The sequence below is a fragment of the Procambarus clarkii genome, chromosome 82 (assembly GCF_040958095.1).
Source record: "Procambarus clarkii isolate CNS0578487 chromosome 82, FALCON_Pclarkii_2.0, whole genome shotgun sequence".
Taxonomy (NCBI): Eukaryota; Metazoa; Arthropoda; class Malacostraca; order Decapoda; family Cambaridae; genus Procambarus; species Procambarus clarkii.
The window spans coordinates 2,742-25,160 of record NC_091231.1 but is presented as its reverse complement, the minus strand read 5'-3'; the positions used below and the strand labels follow the sequence as shown (position 1 = coordinate 25,160).

Sequence of the window (22,419 nt, the reverse complement as noted above, 5' to 3'; positions counted from 1 at the left end):
GGTAAAGTCCTATCATTATCTTAGTGCTTCTTGGGTAATGTTTACATTGGAGGGGAGACATGCAACACGCACACATGGTGCTCTATAACCTAACTAGTTTTAGTACCTGGTTCTAAACCTAAATGCCAACAACATAACTATACCTTCATTTGTTGCATTATCATCGAGAGAATAAAGGTGAAAATTAAATTTTTTTGTTGAGGCAGGTATTATATAGCTTTCCATGCTTTGCACTTAATTTTGATAATCACTTGTAGGTAATGTGCCCAACAACTTGGAATAGACAGTAGAGTAACCTTTTCACTTGTGGGGCAGCATTCAATCCCGGCCGTCCAAGAGGTTGTGTACTATTTCTTTCCTCCATCTTGTACTAAATCCTTATCCTCATTCCTTCCAAATGCAATATAGTCATAATGGCTTGGTGCACTCTTCTGATAATTACCCTACCTTGTATGGAATATAATGTCAACTGTAGAAATAGTTACATTTAATTTGCACATGCAACAGAAACTTCAAGTGCAGTATTACAATATTAAAAGACAAGAATATGATAGTTTGTTCTAAGAGCTGTTCACAAAAGGCTGAGGGATGATTGAAGACAACCCACCTGTTTTGGGAATATAGTTTGACTTCATTGACAGTTGTCATTACAAGAAGCTGTTATAACGGTCTTGTTTGGAGGCTACAAAAAATCTGCTAACTCTGTTTCGAGTGTAGTCGTCAAGTGCTGAGAGTGGATATTGATGCTTAATGATGTACCAGGAGCTGCATTTTGACTGAGCCAGCCAGTTTTCAATATTATGCAGGACAGGCTATTATTTTTTAAAAGGTATACAGCATTGTGCTGCTACTCTTCTCTATATGAGGGGAGTTAAATATGTTGATGAGCCTGCTAAATTTCCCTAATGTCCCTATCTCACAATGGTTGACTCATACATGAATGTGAGTCTACCTACTAGCCTGCATTTACGAGCGTATTTTCTAATAACCGAGATGAAACAAAATGGTTACGAAGCTCCAGGTATCTTGTATAATTGGGAATACAAATCATTAATAATTGGGTATTCACTAATATTAGTGTGTCCTAGTTTAAATAAATAGATTTTACATATGGAGCACTCAATGTTGTGAGATTGCCCAGTCTGATTCTACCAATTGTATTGTCACACTTGAGGATGTTTTGTGGTGTCCTAGCATACATTTCTCGGTTATAAACAGTTTTATACAGTACTAATGTTTTATGCCCTTATGACTCATTAATTGCACTTACATGAGCCCTAGTTTCTTGAAGTGTGGTTTTGACAAGAGATTCTGATACCTAGGTCTAGTTCAATTTCGAGTTTGTTACATGTTACTTTATCTGTCTTTGACTATCGTGGTGGATATTATTTGTGCGAGACTGAATTCATGCAAGTAGGAAATTTTGAAATTATTTACTGTATCTGCATTAATATATATATTACAGTACTGTAAATGATGATATAACATTCTAAGTACTTTACCCGTTTTGCATACTGGGGTTTAAACTGTTGACTTTTAGTCAAATTTAAAATTACTCTCTGTATATTTCAGTGTATTATTGGCTAGTTGTAGTGGAGCTAACTGTGTGTGACGCTTAGGTAGTTGTTTAGCCTCATACTAGCAGTCTGTACACATGTTTTTGTAGAACATGACTTGCAATGCAAGCTGTTGACAGTTTACAGAACCATCAGTGTAAGCACAGTGCTCATGTGGTTATAATTAGTTACAAAGGTATTATTAGTGTTGTGTTATTGCTTTGAGTAGTTACCCTTTTTGCTGATGAAGGGAAGGGGACTATCAGGGTAAAGCGCCTAGCCCTCACGACTATATAGCACTTTGTTGGGATAAGGATTTGAGATGGGACGGAGGGAAGGAATGGTGCCCAACCACTTGGACGGTCGGGGATTGAACGCCGACCTGCATGAAGCGAGACCGTCGCTCCACCGTCCAGCCTAAGTGGTTGGATTTTTTAGTGATGAATGTGATGACTTGTATAGCAGAGTGCAGACTGTACATTAGCTGGTACATTACACACAATAGGAATATTTAATTTGATAAGGTTGGTTGCACTTGTACTCAGTTGACTTGGCTGCACTTGCTTGCTTGCCAAGATCACTGGTCAGTTTGTCTCATAAGTAGTGCTGGTGATTTTGAATCTCAGAAGGTTGATATAGAAGGTCTTGTTTAGCTGCACCATTGTTTCGTATATGGTAATGGCTTTACAAAATATACAAATACTGGTAGCACAATGGTTTAGGTTTTTGGCTCACAATCAAAGGAACTAGATTCAATCCCTGATGCCTCTGTTCATCTAGCAGTAAAATAGGCACCCAGGAGTTAGACAATTGCTGTGGGTTGCATTCTGGGAAAGGTTATAATTGACCTAGGGGGACCTTGACGAGCCTTAGTATGGGCTTTTCTATTGCTCAGTGGGAATCATTAAGTAACCACTTTGTACATGTTATAAATAAAATATGATGACTGTGATAAATGTGCATCTAAGTTGCACTGAAAACTATTCGTATGGCTTCATTTTGTATAGTTTCTAATGATTTCGGGTGATTTCAGCAAAATGCTGGTAAGAAATATAAGGTGTAGGGCATTGGATATAATAAACATCTTATGTCAAACATTCTGCCATATTTAATTGACATTTATAATAATGTACATGTATACCAGCAAATGTTTAGAGAGTTTAGTCTTTCTTGAAGCCTATATGTATATAAGATGTAATTCACTCGCAATATTCACTGTTAATGAATATTAATATTAATGAAATGTTAGCTGATACATTTGTATTGCCTTCAGTTTTTGATTTGCTGGATATTAACCATAAAAACGAAGGCTGGTAGTTTGTTTTGGGTATAGGGTCCTAGTTTTACTTGTGGAACCACTTTGCATAAAGATCACATGCAATGCCTTGAGTTGCAAATGTAATTTTTTTTATCATTAACAAGCTTGGGTTCACACAGTAATGTGCTGCTAATCTATTCTGTATGAAAGATTACAATATATTGATCAAAATCTAGCTATGAGTTCATCTAATATCCCCATCCTGCAGGATGGCTAATCATAAATTCAATCAGAAAAAACGTGATGGGTGTCTAGTCTGCTATTGTGGACTAGCAAACTCTGGGTAGAGCAGAATAATATCTCACAATATTCGTGCTTGTACGAAGTAGTTATAGAGCTCCAAGTATCTCATACCATTTGTTCTGAAGTCATTGATAATGGCACTCACAGATAATGTTACAGTGTGTGTCCTGTTCACATAGTTTAAAATTGGAGTGTTCACCATTGGAAGGATTCATACCTCCAGCCACCTGCCTATCGATATCTGTGTAATTCTGGCAATTGCAATGTCTAGTGGCTCTTTTTGTGCTGCTTGTACATGTACTTCTCGGTTCTAAACATTACAGATCTCATTAAAATTTTTATAATACTGAACAATTTTGAGGGTATTGATCCAGACCACTTCTTCAAAAGGTCAGATGTAACACAAACAAGAAACAACGGGTTTAGACTCAACAAGCCACAATGTAGGGTGGAAAACAGAAAATGCTTTTTAGATTTAGATTAGATTAGATTTTTTTTTATTCAGGTAAAGTTACATACATTGAAGATGAGTTACAAACATAATGTTGGATTTAAAGATAGAGCTAGTACATACAATACCTAAAGCCACTAGTACGCACAACGTTTCGAGCAGCGTTTTCGTTATAAACCCATGGAACCGCTTACCCGCCGAAGCCGAAAATACCAAAACGCTGCTGAAAATCAAAATCCAGCTCATTCCAATTGTAAGCTATATGAACAAGAGCTGGGACATACTCTCCAACACTATATCTGTGATTGCCCTGTTATAAATGACTTCGGACCAAATGGTATGAGGTACTTTGAGCTCTGTAATTACTTAATACACTCAGGAATATTGGAAGATATACTTATGCTGTTCTCAGATTTTGCTAATGGGGGCTTACATCTTACAGCCTTACATCTCATGTTCTCTCCTGACTTTGTCAGAGTTGGTTATTTTTGTATTTTCTCCCCTGATTCCATGTATGACTTAACTATCCTGTGAAATGGGAATATTAGATAAACTTATAGCTCGTTTTTTATATAAATCCTGTGTAATCTTCCATATAGAATAGGGCAGCAGCACATTGCTGTGTATACCTAAGCCTGTTAATAAAAAAAAATTGACAAAATCATCAGGACAAATGGGGGGAGCCCTTCGACAATCCGTCGACTTCCTGTCCTCGTCACAAGATAGTGGCCTTTAGTTAAATTTTGGTATTTTTTTTTTACATTTGTGCTTTCTGCCCATTGAGTGTCAAAGACTGCGCACCCGCCATCTGTAATTTCCCGGAACATTGCTCCTTTTACAACAGACTGAAATGCCTAGATGTAACTCAATTTCAGGTTTATCACATGTAAGGTCAGCTGCCCTGTCCGCAACCTATTGTTTTACGCCCCATACGCTTTGCGTATTACTGGCCTTTTTAAATGTACAACTTCTGTTACAATTATTAAATCCCTGCATATATTCTTTAGTATTTTAAATAATTAATTTATTTTTATTGTTAATATTAGTATTATTATTTTTATTATGATACAAATATTACAATACGTAACCCCTGCAGTCGCAGACGACGCTTCAACATGGCAGCATGTCGGGTTCTCCTCGCACTCTCTCCTGCTAGTAAGTCTCGCCTCTCCTCAACAACACCACAATTACACCCCTTAGGATACACAACACCCACAGAAGCAGGTGTAGATGCTGCAGGTATCGTAGATAATGACTTGCAGCTGTCCATTGCTGGCGTTAACTCTTAGGGGGGTAATGGTAGAGGTAGCCGGCGCTGGAGGTAAACACGGCCTCTTGAGGCATAAAACCTGGCTCTAGACGCTCTATCTTGGCGTCATAACCACCAGCAGAGGTAAGACGACCTCTGTAGCATAAAACCTGGCTCTAGACGCTCTATCTTGGCGTCATAACCACCAGCAGAGGTAAGACGACCTCTGTAGCATAAAACCTGGCTCTAGACGCTCTATCTTGGCGACATAACCACCAGCAGAGGTAAGACGACCTCTGTAGCATAAAACCTGGCTCTAGACGCTCTATCTTGGCGTCATAACCACCAGCAGAGGTAAGACGACCTCTGTAGCATAAAACCTGGCTCTAGACGCTCTATCTTGGCGTCATAACCCCCAGCAGAGGTAAGACGACCTCTGTAGCATAAAACCTGGCTCTAGACGCTCTATCTTGGCGTCACAAGTAGCAGACTTGGAAGTAAACATGATCTCTTTATGGTAGGTGAAAATTTCGTGAAGGTTTTATTTATTTTTTCATTCATATAATTTTTTATTTTTATTTTATTTATATCTACAAGAGTTCTTACATTCTTGTGCAGCCACTGGCATGCATAATGTTTCGGGCAAGTCCATAAGCCTTTGTTCCCCGGAATACGACCCACCAAATCGTTTAACAACCAGGTACCCATTTTACTGTTGGGTTAAACAGAGGCTACAGTTAACGATTGACACCCAGTAAATCTTCCCCGGCCAGGATGGGAACCCAGGCCAACGTGCTTGCAAAACGCTAGGAGTGTGTCTTACCACTACGCCATGGAGACTGCATACAAGAAGATACAATGGGTTGTTAAGGGGTACATAGGCTTGAAGATAAGTAGTACATTTTTGTAGAGCCACTAGCATGCATAGGGTTTCAGGCAAGTCCTTAATCTAACAAATAAGCATAATGATAGGTACACTGTAACAAAATATGAATACAAATGATAACGAGCATATAAGCCATAAACAGTATGCCTATGCACTCTGCACCAGGCCCGGATTCTTGGAACTCCATATTCATCAAGAACTGTAAAAAACCACTATCGCAGGCCCTCCACATTCTGTGGAGACAAAGCCTAGATACTGGCGTTATTCCTGATATACTAAAAACAGCAGAGATAGCACCACTTCATTAAGGAGGAAATAAGGCAGGGGCAAAAAATTACAGACCGATAGCACTAACATCGCACATCATAAAAATTTTTGAGAGTGCTAAGACGTAAAATCACAAAATACATGGAATTACAGCATCTCCATAACCCCGGACAACATGGTTTCAGAACAGGGCGCTCTTGCCTGTCGCAGTTGCTGGACCACTATGATATGGCATTAGATGCTATGGAAGACAAACAAAACGCTGATGTAATTTACACAGATTTCGCAAAAGCTTTTGATAAATGTGACCATGGTGTTATTGAACATAAAATGCGTTCAAAAGGAATTACTAGAAAAATAGGCAGATGGATCTACAATTTCCTAACCAACAGAACCCAATGTGTAATAGTCAACAAAATAAAATCCAGCCCATCAACTGTGAAGAGCTCAGTCCCCCAGGGACTGAGCTCAGTACTGTGCTTGCTCCAGTACTTTTTCTCATCCTCATATTGGACATAGACAAGAACACAACCTATAGAACTGTATCATCCTTGGCAGATGACACTAGGATCTTCATGAGAGTAGGCAACATAGAGGACACGGCAAACCTCCAGTCCGATGTAGATTAGGTCTTTCTATGGGCTACAGAAAATAATATGGTGTTTAACGAAGAAAAGTTCCAGCTTATGCGCTATGGAAAAAATGAAAATATAAAAACGGAAACCACGTACAAAACTCAGGCAAATCATAACATAGAACGAAAAGGCAATGTAAAGGATCTGGGTGTACTCATGTCGGAAGACCTTACCTTTAAAGAACACAATAAAGTAGCCGTCACAACTGCAAGAAAAATGACAGGTTGGATAACAAGAACTTTTCACACTAGAGATGCTATACCGATGATGATACTTTTCAAAACGCTTGTGCTCTCTAGAGTGGAGTACTGCTGCACAATGACAGCCACTTTCAAAGCTGGAGAAATTGCTGACCTGGAGACCGTGCAGAGATCCTTTACTGCTAGAATCCACTCAGTAAAACATCTAAACTATTGGGACCGACTAAAGAGCCTAAATCTGTACTCCCTTGAGCGCAGGCGGGAGAGATACATAATAATTTACATGTGGAAAATATTAGAGGGGCTGGTCCCAAACCTGCACACAGAAATAACATCACATGAGACCAGAAGACATGGCAGGATGTGCAGAATACCCCCGTTGAAAAGCAGAGGTGCAACAGGTACTCTTGAGAGAGAACTCTATCAACATCAGAGGTCCGAGACTGTTCAACACGCTTACGCTACACATAAGGGGCATAACTGGCAATCCCCTCACAGTGTTCAAGATAGAACTGGATAAGCACCTCCAAAGGATACCTGATCAACCAGGCTGTGACTCATATGTCAGGCTGCGAGCAGCCGCGGGGACGCTAAGCCCCGGAAGCACCTCAAGGTAAACAAGGTAGCATCAGTATAGAGAGAGAAAATTAAATTATAGGAATGAAGTTGCTTTTCTATATATATACAGTACTGGGTAAATGGGAAGCACAAAATACTGTTTCAAGAAGAAATTAGGCACTTAATTTTTTTTTTTTTTATATATATATATACAAGAGTTCTTGCATTCTTGTAAAGGCACTAGCATGCATAGCATTTTGTGCAGGTCCTTAATCCTAATTTTCCCTGGAATACGACCAATTCAAGAGAATGGCCCAGGATGGACCGAAATGTCGTCGTCCCTTCACTTTCTAGTGTATGACTTGGTCAACATATTTCAGCCACATTATTGTGATTCCTCGTCTTCATCTGATATGTGTGGTTCACTTTGCTGGTTCCAGTACCATGCATTCCCTCTGTTCCACCTTTTGAAATTGCTTTCTTCCAGCTCTAAAAAAATTATTTTCCTCTGAGCCCGAGCTATTTTCCTGTTTGTCACTCTGTAGTGTTCTGTGCCTTTCACATGAAATTCTGGGCAGTAAAGGTCTTAGCAGTTTTCTTTAAGTGAGGCTTTGCACATGGCTGGATGGAAATATCTGCATGTTGATCCGAAGGGATATTTTCCCTTCTTTATTTTAACTATTATTTTATACACTCTAGTACTTTACCATTTATTTTGTATGCTTGTAATTTCCTTGTAATATGCTTGTCATATACCTTGTCAGGTATATGTGATACCTTATCAAAAGCTTAATGGGTGTACACTATTTCTAATTATATTATGTCTTGAACAATTATGGCCTGGATATTGAATTACTGGGATTATATTTTTCTATTTATAAATGGAACATTTGGAAAGAAGTTTCTTTTCTTACTGTAAATGTTAGAAAAAAAAGATCATAAAATATCAAATATGTATTTTTAGCTTTATTTTGACAGAAAATGGAGACATGAGACCTGAACCATAGCAAAAGGGCTAAATTAGATACAATATTAGTTTATCTAAAACATACTGTAATATCATATCTAGAATAATGTGGCTAATGAAAAGATAACTTTCTTCCCAGGGTTTTCTACAAATCTACAGGCTTCTTACGTACGGAGTGGAAGCCTCGCTAGCCTTAGCAGAGGCAGGATTATTCCTGCCTTTGTCCAGACTCGTAACTATGCTGAAAAGGTGGTTTTCCAGCGAGACAAACCTCACTGCAACATTGGCACTATTGGTCATGTTGACCATGGAAAGACAACCCTGTCAGCTGCTATCACTAAAGGTACATGATTTATTTTTCTTACTATTCATTAGTTAACTTACTAGGGAATAGTGGAATCCTGGTCAGAATAGTGGAACCTTGGTATAATAGAATTCTGTGTGCATTACAGTACAGTACAGTACTGTAGAAAGATTCTGGGTAAAATGTCTGAAGGAAAACCAGTGACAGGCTAATTATCACTGTATACAGTGCAGTACTTGATATTACTCAGGAATTAGTCAAACAGACTTGCAAATGTCTGTTCAAAGTATGTTTGATCTAGAATAGCCCCTGAACATGAATAGAACTCTACTTTTGGTATTTTTTTATAAAGATTTTGTTAGACTCCAGTAGTTTTAGCACTCAACCAAGATTCTTGATATGTAATTCCATGTTTACAGTGTGGATATTCTGTCCTGTTGCAAATTTTCTTACATAGTCACACACCACACCTGTTAGAATGAGGAGTATGTGAGAACAAATAACTCGGGCATGCAAACAAAATATGCATAAGTTTTTGCTGAAAGAGTGTGAATGAGAAATTAATATATGAAGGAGTTCATAAGAATTAATGTACAGTACTGCATACATACTCTTCCTCCTCCTCTTCTCCTCCCAATTTGCCCTTCCCCTCCCCCACTTTTCCCTCCTCTCCCCGCTCCCCATGACCTCTTCCCTCCCATCACTCCTCTCCCACCCATCTCCTCAGCCCCATTTCTCCTCCCTTGTACTACTCTACATCTCTCTCTCTCTCCCATTTCTCTCTTCCTTTCCAGGTGTGTTTACAAATTGTTATCTAGCAGAATGTGGGTAAGTTGTTAGGGAAAGTCATGACTAGAGAATAACTTAAAGGTTGTATGGAAGCACGTTCATTATTTGTAGATGATATTCAGTAAAAGTAGATTATATTCGGTAAAAGAAAGTGAGCATTGAGCATGTTTCTGCAGTGGTAGTCATCCAATATATTAATAATAATTTTATTTACAGTCCTTGCAGGGAAGGAGATGGCAAAATTGAAACGATATGATGAAATTGACAACGCTCCACAGGAAAAAGCACGTGGAATTACCATAAATATTGCTCATCTTGAATACAATACAGAAGAGAGACATTATAGTCACATAGATTGCCCAGGACATGCCGACTTCATCAAAGTAAGCCCTTAGGATTGAGCCTAATTTTTGTCTGCAGTGTCATGCACTAGAGCAAATTATGAGCTTTATGATCCCATGTGAAGTACAGTGATTCCTCTTTTTGTTTTTTGTTGTTGTTTTAAACCTTTAACCCTTAAATGGTGCATAGCTATATACCATTTGACACCCACAGGCGCATACCAAAAAAAAAAAAAAAAAATTATTTTTTCTTCCTAACCTGTTAATTTGTGTTCACTGATCACGGGAAAAATAATAAAAAAATCCTAAGTGGCATATATTGCCCACTATAGGGCGGGGAATTCTGGCAAAAATCAGGCGCTGACTGAGCGTGCGTCCCCAGGCGGTCTGTTGATCGCCAGCTGTCAGGCCAGAGTTTCCACAAAGAGATAATTACCTAATTATTTCAATGCCTCTGATTTTTCGTAGTTTTTTTGCTGTAATATTATTCAATAGTGTGTAGTGTGATATATTTATATAATAAAATGAGTGAATCATCGCTATATTGTACTCAAAAATATGGTGTGCATATTGTTGATTCAATTATGTTCATCAAACAGTGAACAAATACTTTGTCGGTTATTACACTATATACACAGGTTATATATAAGTATCTGCATGTTGTTGTTCACTATGATGAACCACTAAGTTGGTATGCTGAGTGGCAGTGGCAGTGGCAGGCAGTGACTGGCTGCCACTGGCTGCCACTCCCTCCCTCACCTTACCTCACCTGACTTGCCACCATTCTCCACCCACCATACTGTTTTTGCTTTTATATACAGACGTTATATATAAGTATTTACATGTTTTGTTCACCATAACTGTACATCTAAGCTTGTATGGTGAGTAAATGCACAAAGACGTAGCTACTCACACAGTCAGCTGGTGGCGGCCGCCCTCAAGGCCAGACGCACTAATATTTCTCCTACAACAATACTGTTTGTGGTGTTATTACGCTATATACACACATTATATATAAATATCTGCCTGTTTTATTCACCATACTTGTACAAGTAAACTGGTATGGTGCCCAAAGACCATTGTGGTCATCAGTAAACAACATGATAAGTCCTGCAGACGACGCTCCTCCCTCACCAAAATGGCGGCTCCCAACCTCCTACTCTCGCTGTTATCTCGCACTATACACACGTTATATATAAGTATCTACATTTGTGTTCACCATAGCGAACCACTAAGCTGGTATGGTGAGTGCAGTCAATAAAAGGTGGCCACACACACTCAAAAAGACAACGCCACCATCCTCCCTCCGACAGCATTACTCCTCCCTCCATGGTGCACAGCGCCAAATATCACCACAATCCTGCTATTATCAGAACCCTGGTCAGTTTTATCACAGTCAGGGGTCTTCTGTAATAATATCATCGCTACATAATAGCATGAACAAGTATATTATGGCATTTTTAGGCGATGCTGTGGTCACAAGCTGAACAGCAGTGCTGCGAGTTCATGCTGCGTGCGTCAGGCTTGGTAGCTGACTCAGTACTAAGGCCCCTAACACCTGGGAGTTTGGCTCACGGTTTTTTTTAAAAATGGCGTCTGTTTACAAGAGCCCTGATGAAGGTGTGGTGAACCCCGTGTATCCGCGGGCCGTTTAAATCTTGCGTAGTACTCCAAAGCATCACATGATGCGATGCGCAATTTACTGCAAGTCGGTCAAAGCATCATATGATGCGATGCGCAATTGAAGGGTTAAATGGGTGTTGTAGGTAAATCATCTTTCTCCCATTTCAATTAAATTTGACTTCAACAGTGCACAAGCCCATGTACTAAGGCTAGCATCTATCTGATAAGCAGGCAGGTGGTGGTGAAGCTCCATCATCCCCACATCTTTCCTAGTGTTCTTGATCTAAGTAAATTAGCTATTCTCTCAGTCTTCTTGAGAATGTTCTGTTCAAAGTTTTGAGTCCTGGGTTTTGGGTAGTTGAATCGGACATATGCAAGCCGCTATCTTCATTTTCCTTAACCTCGGTGATGTTGTGTGGCTTTAGACAATCTCTCCCACCTGCTTCTTTGGCTCCAGTTTTTCTCATGTCTTAGGGCTAACTGCTTTGTGTAGCTGGCTGTGATAAGTTGCTCTTGTGTGCATGTGTGGAGGTGGCTTGAGGTGGAACTGAGGGGGCACAGCTCAGAAGTATGGAGTCAAGTGGTGTGAAACTTTCCTTTCAAAGCAGCCACTCAATTACTCCTGTTTCTTCCCCTGAAGTTCCTACTTCCTGAGCTTGCTAGGGTGGACTTAAGTGAGGGCAGTTGGTTCCTATTACTATTGTGTAGCTGGTGCTGGGAAACTCGGGAACTAGCAGTTAGCAGGAGGGCAATTGACTGTACTGGTAATCCCTGTTATTATTTGAAGGGGAAAGTTGAAAGGTTTGTTTCAATCTTTTGTATGATGGCAAGTAGTTTTTCTGGTGGCGAATTGAGCATACTTCTTTCTTCCCTTCCAAATTACAGTATAGTACTTTGTCAAATTATTTGAAAAGTGCCTTGTTGTAGCAACAGTTAATAATGGCGTGGCATCTCTGCTGTGTCCTGGTAGACCCTTGTTAAGGGCTTGTAGAACAACCAAGAGGGTGTTCAGAAAGCACTGTCTCGTACCAGTCAAAGCCCTATTTTTTGTTCTCCTGTATACGTGTGTATTAAAGCAGTTTTAAATTTTATCTTATTTTATTTTAATTGCCAAATTATATGGCAGATTTTTGTTTGTCAATATTTCAAGTGATTCTTAAAAATTCTAATACCGTACCTGAAAGTGCCTGAGACTTAGTGAATGCTCAGCAACATTGTCACTCCCTCATGAAAATAGTATCCTCAAAATAGAATTAAAAATTAATATTTGATAGGAAACTTTATTTTTAAATTTGTCTGAGATAGCATCATTAACATAATTTTCACCCTTGGCTGACAGAACATGATCGTCGGCAGTTCGCAGATGGATGGAGCAATATTAGTCGTTGCAGCCACAGATGGAGTGATGCCTCAGACTAAAGAACATCTCATTCTTGCCAAGCAAATTGGCATTGAACATATTGTTATTTTTATAAACAAGGTTAGCAGCATCAAGTAATTTGTGTATACAGTACTGTATTTGTTAAATTGCCTGTTATGAATGACACATTGGTTGAAATTGTTAAATAGTACCTATTTAAGGGAACTGGTTTTTAGTGTATTTAATAGGAAAATACTTTTGTTTTTTTCCTACAATATATTTAGTAGGTTCAGAATTTGCAATGAGCACTTGGGGAAATATGTTCAGAGTAGACGATGATACCTGTTTGCATGCCACTGCGTTTTATACACCATGTAAATAGAAAGCAAGATACCCGCCGTGCTTGGTTTGCTAGTCGTGTATTAATACAAAAAGTTAATAATCAAATAATGGCTTTATATCCACCTTACACTTGCCATCATCCCCAGCACCATACAGCAGTTGGATTCATGTTAGCCTATTAACATAATTTCTTTTTAGCTTGATGCTGCTGATGAGGAGATGGTGGAGTTGGTGGAAATGGAAGTCCGTGAACTGCTGACAGAAATGGGGTATGATGGAGACAAAATTCCTATAGTGAAGGGATCTGCTCTTGCAGTCTTGGAAGAAAGGAATGAGGAAATTGGTAAGCCTGTTTATACATATAATTTTTTTATTTGATTCTTTTTAATAACTTTATTGTAAACTTATATTTTAAGCGATGGCTAAAGCGGCAAGAAAAGTTTTAAAGCAGATGTCGTTGGCTTGTTTGTTAAATGTGTAAAAAGAAGCAAAACAAGCAAGCTATTCTGGAAACAAACAATGAGGTAAACAAGGCAACGCTTGTTGAGGTGAGTAAAAAACCCAAATGCCCTTGGCTGCCACCAGGTGGTAGCCATGGTTATCTTGAGGTTATCTTGAGATGATTTCGGGGCTTTTAGTGTCCCCGCGGCCCGGTCCTTGACCAGGCCTCCACCCCCCAGGAAGCAGCTCGTGACAGCTGACTAGCACCCAGGTACCTATTTTACTGCTAGGTAACAGGGGCATAGGGTGAAAGAAACACTGCCCATTGTTTCTCGGCGGCGCCTGGGATTGAACCCAGGACCACAAGTCCCGCGTGCTGTCCGCTCGGCCGATCAGCTCCCCTATGTGGGAATCAATCACCTGGTGTCCTGCCCGCTCTCCACCTCACTTAAAAACCTCGAGTACTGAACCCCAAAATCAGTACAGGAAAGAAAGGGATCAGGGGTAGGAATGGGACAGGAGGGAGGGAGGCTACTGAGGGCTTACCAGAAGAGGATGTTTCATAACTTTCTAAGTAGGTTCCTGGTTTTACAGTACTCCCAATGGTGCCTTGGTAGAGGAGGATGTTCTTTGCTGAACAAAATACAAGCCCAAAACCCAGAAAAGCCAAAAAATGTCTTACCTGTCAGAGAAGTCAATAGTGGAACAGGAATTTGTATATTGAAACTGGATCTTCAAAATATAATTAAGTAAATTACGTAAATAAGAAACAAATATATAAAAACAAACCTCAAGCAATGTTGCTGCACCACAACATTGTGCATTGTGAGGAAGTTCATCAAATTTGGATGAAAGCTGATGTCTCTCAAAAGATTCAGGCAAATATAATATTGAGGTTTTAATTTTCCCACCAAAGGTGAGGTGCAAAAATTAATCAACAATGTTATTTCTATTGATATGAATAACCTAATATATATTTGATAAAAAGGGGGGGCTTTTGACAAGCCACCAGCTTCCTGTCCTCATTGAGGCCAATAGTGTTAATGGCCCTCAGGTAAATTCATATGAAATAATTTCCAATTATGTACGGAAAACAAATTTGTCAGTTTAAAATGATGCCTAAATTGTTGCTAAAGATTAAGTCTGTTTACTAGTACGTATAACATAAAACATGGACAAGGAAAGATTCTCTTACACTTTTCATTGTGTGTTTACTTGTCATGATTATTAGGCATTGATTTGTACATTGATATAGTATTGATGTGTTTAATGCATGAGCCAGCAATGTGTGTTCATATTTTGTCCTTTTTTTTATTTTTCCTTCAATATTGTCATATGACCTGTAAGTCTGCATGTGTGTTAGTGATGTGTTCATGTGTTTTACAGTGCCACTGTTCCTGTCATACAATGCTAATGTATGTGTGTTTTGTAATGCAAGTGTACATATGTTTTGGAAATACAATTTTATTTCCTGAATTGATAAATAATAGGGGTAAACAGAAATTTATTTATAGGTGTATGTAATATTCAAAAAAAGATTTGGTTCATACTGAAGATTGAGACGTTTATTAAGTCTAATATTGCCAATATCTTTACAATTGTTGATGATGGATTTTTGGGAAATGAAACAAGAATGAAAATGTAATGTTATCTGATAGTTTGTGCTTTTCATTTATTATCATCACTTCCAACCTTTGTGGGGTGGGGAGGCAGAATAAAGTGGGGTACTCTCAAGTTATGAGACATTAATAAATAAATTTTACTTTTACTGTATTTGGAAGAAACTTTTTTGATGAAACTGAATGATGCATGGGAGGGCTGGACTGGGCTCTCCCCTGCACCATTTAGGCAAGAGGGGGGGGCCCAGCCCTCCCACCTGAATGATGCATGGGGCACAAGGGTGCTCTGCCTTGTGGTGGTGGGCTGTGGGGTTGCCATACTCATAGTTTCATGCCACCGTTGCTAAAATGTGTTCTATTTTATAAGCGTCAGGAAGTGTAAATTACTTTGGCCTTGTGTCAACTATAATTTTTGTAAAAAAAAAAAATCAGATCTTATTGCTAAATTTTTATTTGTATTATTTTTACAGGTGTTAAGGCTATTGAAGAGCTCATGAAAGCAGTTGATGAATATATCCCAACGCCTGTGCGAGATTTGGACAAGCCTTTCTTACTACCTGTAGAGAGCGTCTACTCCATTTCAGGTTTGTTCATTATATTTAATAAATACATTGGAATTATTGCTTATTTTTGGATAAGGGCTCTGTAACTCCGTCAGAACCGAATTCTGCTGGACGTGGTAGACTATATTTGAATACAGCAGTGCATCTTCCTGTACCTGCAAAATATGTTGTATGCTTGAAATACAGCAATGAACCTTCCTTAACTATTTTGTGGGCTGTGTCAAAAATGCATCACAATACAGGCATACTGAATTAACCAAAGAAAATGTCACATTGCAGGTACACAGTATTAAGACAATTTATTTTATTATTGCAATTCAAGGAGGATTAAGAATATGGAAGATATTCTGGTTTTCTGCTTACCTTGATCTAGGCTAGATAGACTCTTGCCCTATGGATAGTTTCACTTGGTTGTTCTAGGAATTTGTTAGTAGCCTACTGTTGAATTCCTAGGGGGAAATCCCCAAAAGTGCAGAAACACCTATACTGCACATTATTTCTAAAAATATATTTACAGACAAACATATAAACAACATAATTTTGTATCGGTGGGCTTCCACATGTCACTTTGATGCCTTTAGTTGAAGTGCAATGACGTTGAAATGGACCTGAATACACATGACGACACATGAATTTCAAACACTAATCCCTCGGATCACTGTGAAACATTTTCACATCAAAGCCTAAGTTCTCCTGGAATAAATGAGGATGCATCATCAAATAAGGACATAAATATACACAGAAAACATTATATCAATCTGCTCACAATAATTGTTGTACAAAAACTGGACACGCTCTATGTAACTTAATACCCAATGTGGTTTTAAGTGACTACTTTAACCTGCAATTATTAAGTATACAACTAGTGGCTTAGCTGGAATATCCGGATTGTGAGAAACATTCCTTCACCAGCGACTTTGGATCACAATCAATCCTTCCTCCATCTTAGTCCTGTTTGCTGTTAACACCTGCTAACGCTTGCCCCAGAATACCAGATGTTAAAGCAGTTATAAAAGCACGCTAAATATTTATGCTAATAATATTATTATTGTAGAAAATATAAAAGATTCCACTTCTCCTGAAAAAACTTTTTACATCTACTTCAATATATTTAGCAATTATTTTTAATCTGAAGTATTATTTTTAATCTGAAGTACCACTTGGCTTTGCAGAGGAATAATGGTGACTATTGGTTTAGCAGCACTTGGCTGACTTCCCGCCCCCACTACACAAAATGATACATTATCAGCTACATATTTGTAACAGTAGGCATGCAGTGTTTCAGAATTCTAAGAATATATTTTTATCTGTTTTCAGGTACATTATACAGTACAGTTCAGTACAACGACTGCTAAAAGAAATGTCACATATTTCATGCCATTACAGATATCAGGGTCTTAAGAGATTGGATCATGAACATTGTTGTTATCACCATTAGTGCTGGAAACAGGCGTCACATCTTTGCTTTTATTGCAGGACGCGGAACTGTCATTACTGGTCGTCTGGAGCGTGGTGTTATAAAGAAGGGTATGGAATGCGAGTTTCTTGGTTATGGGAAGAAATTAAAGAGTACCATCACTGGTATTGAGATGTTCCACAAAACGCTGGAAGAAGGCCAAGCTGGAGATCAAATGGGCGCCCTTGTCCGTGGTCTCAAGAGGGACGATGTAGTTAAAGGCATGGTAATTGATTCGTTGGCTTGTTCAGTTGCCAGGTGAAATGTCATGTATACATTTTGTTTGTTCCACATGGACAGGAGCAAAGTTTTCGAATAATTTTACTGTTACTGTTACAATTTCTGTATATTGTACCATGAAATATTGCATGTATTTTTAGCCCTACATTAGTATCCTAGGGTATTTTTACACCCCCATACAAAACCACCACCAAACAAAAGTGTTGTCTTCAACAACTTGCATCATGATGACAAATATATGCAAAGAATCACAAGACAGTGAAATATCAGTACAAATCTATGTTAAATTATATAAATAACTGGAGTGAATTTGCTTTAGTTTTTAGTGCTGGGGTAAGTAAACACTCCAGAGTACTAACTTACGGTGCATAGGTGAAGGAGGAAGAGAGTTGTAAGGATCAGGATGTGCAAGGGTAGAGTTGGGCAGAGGTGGTCAAGATCTTTGAATGGTATACATTAACTTTTAGCTTGTACATTTATGCCTTCATTCCTTAGTTTTCACTTGTCATAAGAATTTAAATTTTGGTCATATGTGCTTCCCTATCAGTGACTATGGGAAGTGAGATTAGTTCTTCATGCCTCGCTTCTAAACCTTTAACTCTTGGAACACTAATGATATCTTTAGATGTTAAATTTGTCATATATTCTTGGTGTTTTGGATAGAATTGGCTTTGATCACTTCTTTAATGCATTCCACTTACCACTTTCTATGCTTAGTAATTTATTTATTCTATGCTTTTTCATAGAGAAATTTCTATGCTTATTAATTTTGTGTCCAGCTGTCACCTATTTTACTTCTTGTTCTATTTTCCTTACAATTTAAATGGGATGCCCTTGCCCACCATGTCTCTTTTTCCCTCAGTATTTTGTACCTTTTGTGTCTAAGGTTATAAGGTAGAGTTCTCTTAACCTGTCTTCATTGCTAATTTCTCTCAATTTTTCTATTAGTCAAGTTGCAAACCTTTGTACTTTGTAAATGTTTCTGCTCTGCTTCATGAAATGCAGATTCTAGGCTGTTACTTTATACCTTGATAATGGTTTCACATTATCCAGCCAATCCTCCTCTGTAGGTAGTACTTAAAGTAACGATGAGGCCCATAGTACATGTATTGATACAAAAGGCAATTAAAAAGTTGAAATTTAGTACTATTGAATTTCGACAAACCAGAAAAGTTTTTGTACTGATGTTGCAAAGAAAGGCTATTGTACAGAGGCCTAATTTAGCACATATATGTGCAATACTAGGCCTAGGAATATTTAAGTTTGGTTTTTGGCTTTCTTTTTTCTGACTGTAAAGTGAATCGTACCAATTTCTATCTAATTGTCTATTATGTATGACAGTGTCCACAGTTAAAAAAAATACTATCTTAACAGGAGGATAGTACTAGGTTGCATAGGCAGTGTGCATGCATTTCAGATTTTTAAAGGTAATTTTTATGTTTGCAAACTCCCTGTATGCTACTGACATTAACATGAGAAGCTCAAGTGAAAAGGATAGTCTCTTATTGTTATTAGTAGTTGCCTTTTCCTTATGGTGGTGTTTCATATAGATCTATCTTCTTGTCCCATCTTTATTGAATTTGTCAGGGTCTCCTAGATCACATTACAGTCTTCCTCGGTTCTTTATCTCACTAGTTCTGTATTGTCTTCAAACATTGACACGTAGGAGCTCGCTGTTTGTGGTAGGTAATTAACATTGATAAGAACAATGATCCTAGGACAAAGCCCTGTGGGACCCCACTTTCCCTTTTCTCTGGCATGACTTAATCCTGAATTGTTGGTGTTGCTCTTGAGACCATGTTCCAGGCAACAGTATGAAGTGGTGTGGCATTCATTTAGCCTGATTTTTTCCCTTAGTTGCATTTCCTCAATTTTGGTTTCATTGGTTATGTTTTCTTAGGTTATGTTTTTCATTGGTCATTTTTTTCATTGGTTATGTTTTTCTTAAAAATATTAAGGGGTGCCTATTTTATGTCGCCTGAAACTCATTGCTGATTTTTTCAAGCATGTGATTACCAAAGAAAATATTCTGATCTGATTATATATATTTTTCTAATTGTATTTTTATGGAAGTTGAGATTTATTTTACTTTCTGCTTTAGATCATGGCTAAACCTGGTACCGTCAAAGCTTACGATCATGTTGAGGCACAGGTGTATGTACTGACGAAAGATGAAGGAGGCAGGCAAAAACCTTTCACATCATTTCATCAGATGCAAGTCTACAGCAAAACTTGGCGTTGCTCTTCTCAGATTATTGTAGAGGATAAAGAGATGATCATGCCAGGAGAAGATGCCAAGTATGTTTCTATACATTTTTGTTATTGTTGAGTAAACAATTATACTAAATTTAACAATTTTATGATCATTTCCATGGTTCTCTTATTCTTGCCCATTGCAATGAATTTCCTATAGTCCTTTCACACGATTATGGCATTCAGATTATCTTAATATAGATTAATTTGCACTGTTAGCTCAAAAAATATAAATACAAGAAAGGATAAGTGGGTATAGTTAGAAGGGTATGGTTGTTTTAGATTAATATATAGCTAAATACTGTAGTTTTGTGGTACTTGAAAGGCTGAGTGGGGATGGGGGGGGGTAAAAGTAAATAAAAATATAATTGTAATTTGAGCATTGTACTGTATATAATTTATGGATTTGAAGACAGCACATGATGAATATTGATGTAGGAGGATTTGAGCATCTATAGAGTTCATACAATTTTATTCAGTCTATGAAACTTTTCTTGTAGGAAGAAGAGCATGTATAAAGTGATGGTTTCTGGTATTGACATTGATAGTGCATTGTTCAAATAAATATAAATAGATAAATTAAAAGTTATATATATATATGAAAAGGCTTGTGAATGGATGGAATCTTTGCAGATGTCATGGGAGGAATATTAGAGAATACCTAAAGTACTAGTAATTTTTTATGCAATTATTCTAGTAGAGATTGTAATAGCCATGAGAAAAAACCGATATGTGGATGTGAACACGCGTCATATTTTTACAGTGGGAAGAAAAGTGAACTCTGTACCACGGATAAATTGCAAGCATATTAATGTGTTTAAATACTGTACTGAGAAATGCAATTAACAAGAAAATTTGTGCATGGGAAGTTGAATGTTGAGCTAGGGAAGGCAAAATAGCCCTGCAGTGAAAGCTCTTGTTTGGAAGACAATGGTACTACATGATTCAGCCAAGTGGAGATTGTTTGTGAATGTTGCACGCGTTATGGCAGGAGTCTAAGGCTAGGTGACAACAGTCTGTTAGGACAAATTGCTGGTGTATGAAATATTCACAATTAAGCACTGTACACTTTGCCTTTTGTGCTTTAATTGTAATTCATGTATGCTTAGTTTTGCAATGTGTTGGGGAGTGGATGATATGCATGAGTGTGTTAGTGCAAGTGTTCTCTGAGTTGTACAGTCATTTGTAGACTTTTATTACATTTTGTATTCTTGGCCTTTGTATATACAAAAATATGGAAACAATATATTTATCTTTGCAGGCTCATTATTCGTTTGATGAAACCCATGGTTTTGGAGCAAGGTCAGCGGTTTACTCTTCGTGAAGGAAATGTCACAATTGGCACTGGTGTTTTTACAAACATCAATAAGAACTTAACAGAAGATGAAAGACAGCTAATCTTGGAAGGCAAAAAAGGGCGAGAGAAGCAGCTTAAAGCCCAAAGTCGGTAATTTGCAAGGACCACAAATACTTTAATAATGTTTGAATAGTTGACATTGATTTTGACATTTAAGATTTTCTTAGCTTTGAAGGCTGGTAAGCTTTTCAAGACTTCATCAGTGTATTAAATTTAATATTAAAAATCTAAACTATAGAACAAATGCTGGAGTATGGATATATATAACTGTATAACCTTAAGTAAGGTATATTAATGCAGTAATCAATATGATACAAATGCTTGTGGTATTCAGTACATTTTAATTTGTATGAAAAAATATAATGTTTAAACTTAATGGTACAGCAACATAACAATGAGTTTCTTTCAGTAAAGACTCTGCAATTTTAAACACACTTTACATTGTGTAGAACACACTTCAGACTATTAAAATTGTATGAAATGCATAGTAACTTCATACAATGATTTTAATTGCAGATAAAAAAAAAAAATTCTTCTAAATTTTATTTGAATTTTGTTCAAATATGTAAGTTATGTGATTAATAGGATGGTATGTAAATCTTGTTGCAGTACTAATATTGCAGTTTTGTTGATGTATTGCCATTGGATCTGTTACCCAATGTGTTACAATGTAATTTTGTAAATAAATTGTTTTTTCCACAATACAAATGCATTCTCTCTGATTATTGAGAATATAACCCTAAGTCATTTCTACATGGAATCTGGGTTGTAAGACATTAGTAGAATAATAGTTAATCTTAAAATCTTGATTTCAAAAGAAATGGGTTGTAACAGTGGACCTTGTGGTAAGAGTCTGTGGTGCAGTGGTAATGTGTTTGCTCCATTCCTAGAGTGATTTTGACCGGGATAAAGCCCTGGGAAAGGCAGAGTTTACTGAGCACCCGTCTTTAATCCTTAGACAACATCCATGTCATTTGATGCATAACTGGTTTTTCCAATGTCAATTTGGAAAGATGATGTGTTTTATGATAGGAACTACAAGAACTAATGAGCACAACCATTAACTACCACCCTACACTTTAGTACATTCTTGAAGACCTAGGCAAACTACAGAAGGCCTAATGAGGGCGAGGAGGACACTCGGGGTGCAGCCAAGTACATAATCCACATATGTATACTGTAAATGGAAATGTCTGCTCAAGGTTGAAGAGTGAAGGTGGAGAATGGAGACAAGGGGGTTGGAATGGGGGGTGGGGGAGAGAGACTATCCTGGGCCGGGATAGATTTTGTTATTTAGATAAACAAGAGTTCTTACATTCTTGTACAGTCACTAGCAAGCATTGCGTTACAGGCAAGTCCTTAGTCCTATATACCCCAGAATACGACCCACCAAATCGTTTA

The 22,419-nt window shown here is 37.9% G+C and overlaps 1 protein-coding gene across 2 annotated transcripts; it reads left to right on the top strand.

Moving 5' to 3' along the window:
- The first annotated feature begins 4,610 nt into the window (after nucleotides 1–4,610).
- On the top strand, nucleotides 4,611–21,726 carry mEFTu1 (mitochondrial translation elongation factor Tu 1). Of its 2 annotated transcripts, none has more exons than XM_045752272.2 (9): nucleotides 4,611–4,723; nucleotides 8,470–8,673; nucleotides 9,640–9,806; nucleotides 12,727–12,867; nucleotides 13,288–13,432; nucleotides 15,620–15,733; nucleotides 17,189–17,394; nucleotides 19,510–19,706; nucleotides 20,923–21,726. In XM_045752272.2, exons 1-9 carry the CDS (start codon nucleotides 4,684–4,686, stop codon nucleotides 21,110–21,112), a joined length of 1,404 nt encoding a protein of 467 aa, XP_045608228.1. In that variant the 5' UTR covers nucleotides 4,611–4,683; the 3' UTR covers nucleotides 21,113–21,726. The 2 variants fall into 2 exon arrangements, with proteins under 2 accessions (XP_045608228.1, XP_069171816.1); XM_069315715.1 differs by having other exon boundaries at nucleotides 4,669–4,807.
- The last annotated feature ends 693 nt before the right edge of the window (nucleotides 21,727–22,419 follow it).